At 32.3% G+C, this 10,503-nt stretch overlaps 1 protein-coding gene across 1 annotated transcript in view; it reads right to left on the bottom strand.

Moving 5' to 3' along the window:
• LOC126978428 (cyclic nucleotide-gated cation channel subunit A-like) overlaps window positions 1-9,741 on the bottom strand; it is a 44,527-nt gene extending 34,786 nt beyond the window's left edge. Inside the window, exon 1 of the mRNA XM_050827210.1 lies at window positions 9,443-9,741. Within this exon, the coding sequence (XP_050683167.1) occupies window positions 9,443-9,493 (51 nt within the window). The 5' untranslated portion in view covers window positions 9,494-9,741. The remainder of the gene's footprint in view (window positions 1-9,442) is intronic.
• Window positions 9,742-10,503: the final 762 nt, after the last annotated feature.

A 10,503-nucleotide genomic window follows, 5' to 3' on the forward strand; every position in this document is an offset into this window, starting at 1 on the left:
CCCAACATCGGATGCTGAATATCATCCAGTACAAGTCAACAAGTCATAAGACATAGTCATTGAATTTAGCCTTTTTTGATAAGTCTTTAGTGCGACTTTGGTGGTGAAAGATATTCAGCATCCGATGTTGAGACTAGAAGGCGGCCATGGGAACCTTCAAGAAATCTAGATAAATCCATCGAATTTAAGCTTGTCTGATACGTCGTTACAAGGACTTAGTCCTTCAATTCAATGACTATGTCTAGACTTGTTGAGTACTTCCCATAGCCGCCTTTCAGTTCCATCACCAGACGCTGGAAATCATCCATCTTTTAAGGTCTTTGTCAAGAAGAATAAAACTGAAAAGCGATGGTTGTACCTTGTTTTATTTTAAGGAATTCTTATTTCCACCCAGTGTCTAAATTATTAGTTCAGCTTTACAGTACAATATTGTTGCATTTGCACCGAAGATACACAGGTTTACCAAATTTGAGTCCGATCACACGCCATTGGCCAAAAGATAAATAAAAGATAGTTAACAGCTTGTAATAAAAATAAATCAAAATGGCAATCTAAGCAATTAGTTATTTTTAAAGTGATATCCCTCACTTCTGCGATTAATTAAATTAAATTCATAACCAAAATTTATGAAGGACATAACTCGAACGGTTGGCTCGGTGGAAGAGACCTCGGATGGAACCCGAGAGGTCGCGGGTTCGTGTCCCGCATCCTTCATAAATTTTGGTTATAAATTTAAATCAAAATGATAAACCACAAAAATATAGAGGCAAGCTTAATATAAGTACTACAAAGCTGTGGAATGAGCTTCCTTGTGCGGTGTTTCCGGGACGATACGACATGGGTACCTTCAAAAAAAGCGCGTACACCTTCCTTAAAGGCCGGAAACGCTCTTGTGATTCCTCTGGGGCGGCGGTGATCACTTAACACCAGGTGACCCGTACGCTCGTTTATCCTCCTATTCCATAAAAAAAAGTAACACTTAGTCTAATAATAAAAATTGTCCAAATAAATTGATGATAATGATAAAGGGCCTGTTTGGTTTTTAAGATTTGAATTCAATCAAACGTCATTGAATTCTATATTAAAAAATGTCTTAATACATATTGACACTAATGTAATGCAGGAAATTTCCATCGTTATCAAGATGTCAAGCCTTAGGGGGAGCGGAGCAAGATAATTCCTCATTGCGCTATTTAGTTTCAGTAAACAACTCAAGCGGTGGGTTGCACCAGGCACATCGATCCAACAGGGACGTTTGCTTTATTTGTGTTTGATTGAACTATATTCGGCCCTATTTATTAATCCAGGTTCTAGTGACCTATTGAACAAATTTAAACATATCTATACTAATATAATAAAGATGTAAAGTTTTTGGGGGATTATTCTCTAAAACCTTACTTTTAGTCCATATAAGCTCAGAGATTATGAAAATTCTATTACCGATAGAAGGGCACATTATTTGCGCTATAGGTTTTATTAATCGACCTCAAAAAAGAAGAGGTTCTCAATTCGATTGGTATTTTTTATGTATGTACACCGATTACGCTGAGATTTATGAACCAATTTTCGTGATACTAATATAATAAAGTTGTAAAGGTTTTGGGGAATTATCCGCTACAACCTTACTTTTAGTCCATATAAGCCCAGAGATTATGAAAATTCTATTACCGATAGAAAGCCACATTACTTGCAAGTGTCATAGGATTAAATAACCGACTTCGAAAAGGAGGAGGTTCTCAATTCGATTGGTATTTTTTTATGTTTGTACACCGATTACGCTTTATGAGCCAATTTTCGTGATTCTTCTTTAGTTTGATGAGCGGAATATTTGTCATTTGGTTCCATTAAAATTTAACATAGTTTGGTTTTGTTTTCTATTTATGAAACTTTATTATGAATATTTTTGTTCACGTGGATGTTTTTATTATAGTTTGTGTACTTCCTTTTTTAGGAGTTTCCTTTAGATTGATGATTATATTATTATTATTCACCCGTTTGACGTTTAGTCGGTCTTAGGCTACCTGTCATTCATAGCTAACAAACGTTCTTCACGATATTTCAGGGTCTCACAAGAACATGAAATAAGGGATCTATATTGTTTAAAGCACACGGAACCTTTCATAGGACAACCTAAAAAAATTGCTTTTTAATATATGATAATAAAACAACGCAATCAACAAAAAAAACAAAATCTTATAGCTTACCTGATTAATGACAATATAAGATTGAATTATTAATTAAAAATTATATTGACAGAAATAAAGTTATTGAAAAAGTTATGATTATTTTTTTAAATAACTTTGACTAAACATCCATTTTTGGATGTCATTTGCTTAAAAGGAATTATAACTGAATATAGTGTCACTTTTACACAGATTATTCGGTCATTTGTAACTCATTCATTTAAAAACGCTGAGTTTGCAAACCGTAAGCAAACCTCACGCCTATTTATCGCGAAGATGTTCTTCTTATTGTTTTTTTACTCATTTTGCGTGTACAGATATATAGAGTTAAACTTCTTATGACAACCAAATCTAGAAAACTAAGTTGTACCCAGATGGTACAAAATCAAACGGCTTAGAGATTTATAATAATAATAATAAATTTAAAAAAAAACAACATCTGACAAGCAATAAACTTGATAGAAGCAGGAATGAATTTGCTGTGGATACACAGGTATTAACTGTCGCACCGCTTGGGCACGTAGGTATCACAAAGCTTTTGTGATTAAAATATCAGATTTCACTGAGAGAAATTCCATTTATAAAACTGCTTTCAGACGTTGTTATTAACACAATGCAAGAAATTTCCATTGTTTTCTAGTAAACAACCCTTAGAGGAGAAAACAAGAATTTACGCAGTTTAATTGAAAGGAACAAGATCTGTGGTAACGTGTTTAAGACACATAGATCAAGCAGAGATTTAGAACACTTTTATTACATTTGGTTCACCTGTTTAATATGATATGAAATTATTCAAAGGATACATTTGGGGTAGCTTGGAATTCACCACTATTATATGGTGTTTCTTCTAAATTACTCATGGATACGGCTTAGAAAGACAACAGAAGAAATCGTGAACTTACCGAAGACCTATTTTCCGGATTGAATTATAATGAAAAAGGGTACAGTTAAGGGAGTCAGGAATTTTTATTTGAAATCTTCAATATTTTCCAAATTTATTAAAGTCCTCGAGTAATAAGGGATAAACAATATCACATTTTTTATCATCTTAATTTGTTTATAAAAATTGCAATTTTATATAGGATAGAAAATAGTTGAAAAGCGCAATGAATATGTGACCGAAACTTGTTGCATACAAGTAGAGCTAACATTAAATTGGTTACTCAAAAAGATCCACTCTATGTCAGACTCTATATATTCGGTGTAAAAGATGAATACCAAACGCACGCTCGCGTCATTGGAGGGCTATTACGACTCATACGTCAATACGTCATAACAAGGCTGAGTAACTAAACACTCGACTTGTTGAGCAGAATTCAGTCTCGCATAGTTTTTGTGCGTGATTAGGGATACTTTTGTATCAAACGTCAAGTGCCAATACACCCTCGAAATACATTTTTGTATACGTCATTACTAATCGAATGAGCTCATATTACACAAATAAAATTGAAAACAAAATTTTATGAACGATGCAGGACTCGAACCCGCGACCGCTCGCGTTCCGTGCGAGTGCTCTTCACAACTGAGCCAACCATTCGAGTGACGACTCAATCTAATTCATTATTCTAATTCTAGTAACAATTATTGTTATTTTTGGAATCGGTGTCCTCACGCCGCGATCCCGCTCTCGCCTCTCGCCTCCTCACGTCGGCGTGGGACTCAAGCACATCTCACCTATAATTAAGTATGTAGTTACAAACCTACATTGGCTGGCATTTACTAATCATCATATTTGACTACGACAATTACTTGACCATAACGACGTGACGGTAGATGACTCAAATATCCGTATAGCATAAAAAAGATTAGGCCTAGTATCGTTAATTTGCTCCAAACAATTGAAGAGTTCCATTACTTTGTCATGGATCCCATAATCAGAACCTAACCAAACTATCACCAAACTACCTTTGAAGTATATCCTTTCTTGAAGTTATTCGTCAATTTGTCGCGTACATATTTATATAAAATTTAAGACTTTTATGGTTTTCTCATGGTTGCCACTGTCAGATCTGGACCAAATCGCAATGGGACGACGCGGGAAGCTTTCAAAAATGAAACATTTAATCATGAAACCATTACACGCAATCAAACAAATAAATTTTATAAAACGGTGAAAGCCAGAAATGTATACGGTGAGAGAACTACAGCATACTTAGTACCCAGCCTACTTAATACAATCAATCCTGAAATAAGAAACAAGATAAATACAAAAAATATTAAAATTAAATTAAAGTTATTCTTTTTAAACAATCTGTATATTGGTCATAACTTTATGTTTTGAGTTGCCTTTCGTTGTCGAAGCCATGATTAGTGCGTAGCGTGATGTGCTATCCGCAATTGAGTACTTAACTATTCGTTATAAAGTTGAGTATTGTTTACTAATTAATATATCTAAACAGACGGTCAATCAAAAATTCAATACATTGCGGTGGCAGGCCATGCGACTCACCCGTGCTACAATAAGTACTGTTGTTGTTGTACCTACATTAATTTTTTCGTTTGTATTGTACCTATATTATTAAATTGTGTATTTATAAGTTAATATTAATGTTTATTGTAATTGTAATCGATAATAGTATTTCTTCTAACATGCCGGACAAACCTCTGTGGTTTTTGGCCTGTTATATTATAATAAATTGTAATTCTATTTTACATAATAAAAACAAAAAAAAAATCTGAATTATTAATATCGGTTAACCCAGTTGAAAGTTCTGAGGTAACAAACATAAAAAAAAAAACCGAAGAATTCAGAACCTCCTCCCTGTTTTGAAGACGGTTCAAAATGATATAATTAAACAAGCAATAAAAATTCAAAAGGACACACAGAATTATGACATCAGAAGTACACACATGGTTTTATTACTTATAACAAAGTATTGAACGATTCAAAATACGTTTAATGTTTAGAAAGTGGCTCATTAAAGAAGGACGATGAAACACAAGTTAATTAGCAAACGAATACAACCTTCACAGGTAGATGTAGTACGTAGGGTTAGCACGCGGCATAAATGAAATGGATTGGTTTTCATTTCAATACCCTAATTTAATTTTCGGTAGTTTTGCTTGTTATGATTATTAACTCTATTTTTTGACTGTTATTAGTAATACTTTAATACGAGTAGTCACTGAGATAGTTAAATCACTATTAGGGTATATGCAACAGTGGCGAAAAATCATAACGTAACTTTTATAGTGTTTTTAAGGAACCACATGAGGAAAAAGTCGTTCTTATTTGCCCATAAGTGTTATCTGAGTTATCATATATTATAAATGAAAAAAGCGGCCAAGCGCGAGTCGCCCTCGCCCATGAAGGGTTCCATAGCAGCAAGTGACATAATATAAAAGTTCTTGGAGTTCGTTGTAACGATTAAAAAAAACTACTTACTAGATCTCGTTCAAACCAATTTTCAGTGGAACTTTGCAATGTAATGTACAGCATATATTTTTTTTTAGTTTTATCATTCTCTTATTTTAGAAGTTATAGGGGGCGACACATTTTACCACTTTTGAAAAAAAATATATTAGAAACCTCAATCATTTTTGAGACCTATCCATAGATACCCAACACGTATGGGTTTGATGAAAAAACAGTTTTTGAGTTTCAGTTCTAAGTATGGAGAACTTATTGTTTTTTTTTTTTCCTATTTTTATGTGAAAATCTTAATGCGGTTTACAAAATATATTTACTTATCAAGTTTCAACAGTATAGTTCTTATTGTTTCGGAAAAAAGTGCCTGTGACATACGGATGGACAGATAGACATGACTAAAAGGGTTCCGTTTTTTGCCATTTGGCTACGGAACCCTAAAACTATTATTTGTAAAGCAATCAAGTTAATTATGCATGTAATAAGCCCTATGCAATACAACCGGGCGACTTTATATTTTTCTATGTGAAAAAAAGTTTTTATTAGTTTCAAAATGTTACTGGTACGTTATTAAAGTACCGTGGTGTTTTATTAAAATTTTCTATTGGTGATAAATTTATGAGGATATTGTTATTTTCCTATTAAATAAATTCAGTATTTATAAGTGATACACCCACAACCCTATACTTATGTGTGTGACTCTGTATAAATACAAATTGAATAAGTATTGCCTAGTCTTATTTCACTAATGATCATTTTGACTTAAGTAACGAGACGCCTAAATTGACAATTAGATTAGTTAAAAGGATCAAACACGAAAAGTGTCATAGAAATCAAAAATTGATATTGAAACATACAAATACATAATCCACGTAGAAAATTATTAACAATGTTAAGACTAAGCCGTTACGCTCGGTTGTGTAACGCTTGTTCGATTAATGTTAAATCGAATAAGGGAGACTCGAGAGGTGACGCCGCCAATTTAATTTATGGAGTGAAAACTCCTTGAGGTGCATTAAGAGATTCTTAGTAATCCGTCCGCGTAATCGACGCCGGTATGCGTCATAAAATATTAATTGTACACTTATAACTAGGTGTATGAAGCTTTCATTTAAAAAATACCTAAAATAAACGTTTTAACTATCTATTTCTACTAGCAGTCCTGCGGCATGATGTATGAGATAGTCTCCATTGCTTTTAAGTACTTAGTCGAACATGGATGAAGTGTTAGGTGTGTCCATTCATCATTTAGTGTCTTTTCCATTATCTTATTCGAGTCACTTAAAACACATTTTCACTATGAGGAAATCATGTAAAATGTATGAGGGAAACAATTTATTATTTATCGGGAGCATACCTTTCTGACCCCAAATTATTCTTATAAGCCCTTCTTATTAGTTTAAAGAGATAGGTATTGTTGGCTCAAAGCTACCTCAAGCTAGCACCCCCTCTTATATTATATGTCATCTGTCATATGTCATCATGGTCATATCAGTTGGAAGATGTCAACTGCTGGACAAAAGCCTACCCTAAAGATCTCCACGATGATTGGGCCTGCACTTCTTCATCCAACGTATTCCAGTGATCTTGTACTTTTCGTCGATCCATCTTGTGGAGGGCCTACCAACACTGCGTCTTCTGGTACGTGGTCGCCATTCGATGAATTTACTGCTCCAACGGCCATCTGCCCGTTGAACTAGTTGCCCTGCCCACTGCCACTTCGGTTTCGCAATTATTTGGGCTATAGGATATAAATTGGTTTAAAACCAGTGGACGCTTATAAAACAGTTAAAACGGTTTAATATAGAGTTTTTTATACATTTGGATTCATCTTCTTCGATGATTCTATTGATTCACAATTGCATTTAAAAAAATCATTGATGCCAGTAATATCACTTTATAACCACGTGATAAAGAATACTCAGTTCTATGAAATGACTGCCGTCACGGTTGATTATGATTAATTACAATAAGCTTATTAATATCCTTACAGTCTTGATCACGCTAACACTGAATGACCATTTATTTAAACGTGAAAGTCCAATGAAACTTAGTCTTATATCAATAACAATTGGAAATTAGGCTGATTATATACCGAAAAAAGTTAACACTTGTTTCTGATGGTAAGAAAAACAAGGTAATTTATTTAAAATATTTTTGAAGTGAATCTTCTTTATCAACGTACGAGAGAAATTTTATAGCAATGTCGTCACGATTTTCGGTTACACGCCATGTTGTTGTCTTTTATCAAAGTTCAGTATAGTGACATAAAGAATCATATATTAGCTTGAAGTGGATAATTTTAAAACGATTTATTTGTATGCATGTGTATAATTATTCTGTAGTTTTTACTCGAAAGCCTATCAAATGTAATTTATTTAATATTTATATTATTAATTTAGGCTGATTGTGGGATATCGAAAAAAGTTAGCGATGGTTTCTGATGGCAAGAAAAACAAGGTAACAAAAGATTTGAATTTTTTTCTCTCTAAGTCTCCAACATCAACGTTGGAGCCATGTGAAACAATCATTTAATAGCCACGTAATTTGTTTATTTTTATCCTGTAGATTTTACTCGAATGTCTATCAGTTCCAATTGAATGAATATTGTTCGTTTAAAATAGTTTACAGATATTAATTAATTAATTTTAATGCTGATAATTGTAATCCAATTCAATAAAATGTAGCAGATTGAATATTTTTCTTTTGCTGCATGTAGGATATCGAAAAAAAAATAACACTTGTTTTAAAAGTTGAAATTTCAAGTACAAAAATTAAACAACATTTAAGTTAAGGTTAAGAATTTTGTTTATTAATTTTTATTCTGTTGTCCTTACTCAATTGCCTAGAAATCATATTTATTGAATTTTTTTTTTCCGTTTGTTGTAGGTATACGAGAACAATCGACACATGTTTCTGTTGGTAAGAAATTAAGGTTACTAAAAATTGGCTCCAGGTGAAACAAAATAATAACACACTTAATATTTCAATATTTGACTCTTAAAATTCATAATTTTATGCTATTATTTTTTCGAATGCCTATCAAATCCAATAATATTTTTGTTCGGCTATTTAAAAAGGTATAAGGTACGTTGTAAAAATGTTGTAGGTAATGTTTCTTTTATAACTTTTAATGACATTGCTTTGAAAGTACTACGTTGGAACATCAAGTTCATATACATTATTATCACTCCAGTGCAAGTTAATTATAACAAGGAATGGTATATTCAGTATCTGAAGAAGATAGCCCAGACAAGCTAGGTTAATTATTATTTTACTTGGTTTCGATGCAGCTTCATCATCAATTTGAAGGTGTTATTTTTTATCTCGTAGAAGTGATATTATAATTGAGATTTTTCCAGTGTCCATATGTGGTATTCACCACATGATGATACACTTAACAATATGACCTGATATTTTAAATCAACTTAATCGTTCTCATTTGATAGCCCCACTTTAGCGAATTAAAACACTTAAAAATATTGGTTGTAAACAAAAATATTATGATGTCCAAGTGATTATTATTTTCCGTAATTTAATCCTCAGAAGTTATATGAAGGATTATGAACGATATTTAGATGATGAATATTCGAGAGTCCACACACAATAATTAGTAACAGGGTTACATGCTAGTTGCTTGTTTGCCTGTTCCTTCGAAATTGTGCTAAAAAAGTCAAAGTAAAAAAAACCTAAGAAGAAAGTATTTCTTTTTAACTATTTAATTTTATAGACCTACTATTTATAAAACGGAATCTAAATCTTTTAAAATTTACTGAAACTTTATTTTATCAAAAAGTGTGCAAAATTGTTTTATGTTCAATGAATTTAATATTGTTATTGCAATAAATGTAAATAAGATATGAATATTCATTTATTCCAACAAATTACTCACCGAACTGGAATTATCTATTCGCATCTTATGGATCGTATAAACAGGACTCATCGTTGACAATATTTCTACTTCACTGAATTTCTTTTTCCACACCGCATGCTCGCTACATCGAAATAGTCATTACTTGTTGAGATCTATATCGAAGTAATTAGAAACCCTTGTCACGACACTGTCTTGAAAAATTCAATTAAAGAAATTCAGTTAACATGATAAAGTGACGTCGTCAATTAATAAATCGATATCACTCGAGATATTTGCGGGCGCTTGCTTTTTCCGAGACCTGCTTGTTGGGCGGTCAACAAGAGAATACGCACTAAGCCCGAATTTAATAGCGAACGTTTCAAGGCAGCTACAAACAAACAATAGGAATATGACTTCCCCGTATCACGATTATGACGCGTTTACCATAGCTACCGACGACAATATCACATGTCTTAATAAACCTAATTGCACCCTTAAACTAAGTATAGAAGCTGCCAAGAACCTATTTATACAGTTTGGTTTTAATGAAGATTTATGCTGACAATAATCCTATTGCTTATATATAGATACTATAATTTCTTAAATTTCTGATTATTAACTAAGTTAATAGACAACACAATAGTAAAGATTGGAGTAGTAGTACCTACTTAGAATTAAGGTTTTATATAGAAGCAAGTTCCACCTTTTTTAAACTAAAAATGTATGTATTTTCACTTTAAGCAAAATAATTGTAAATAACAAAACGAAGTCGTAATTGCGTAACATAAAGTTTCAATAACATGAAAATTATTAAAAACATGAAAATGTTTGTAAACATCATAGATATTATTTACCTTTTACAAGAAAAACAAAACAGTATATTTCAGGAGTTGTTTTCATCACAATATGAAATGTTTTGAGTAAATCTTCAAAATTCACAATGTTTTTTTTTTTTATAATTTGTGCTTAATGTATCTCGTGTTTATAATAATGTAGCTCTTTTTATAACACGACAAATACAAATTATAAATAAAGCAAACTTCAAAACAATATTTTGTTTTAACTAAGTTTTTGGACTAAATTAAAACATGCGAATTCAC

Source organism: Leptidea sinapis, chromosome Z, assembly GCF_905404315.1.
Source record: "Leptidea sinapis chromosome Z, ilLepSina1.1, whole genome shotgun sequence".
Taxonomy (NCBI): domain Eukaryota; kingdom Metazoa; phylum Arthropoda; class Insecta; order Lepidoptera; family Pieridae; genus Leptidea; species Leptidea sinapis.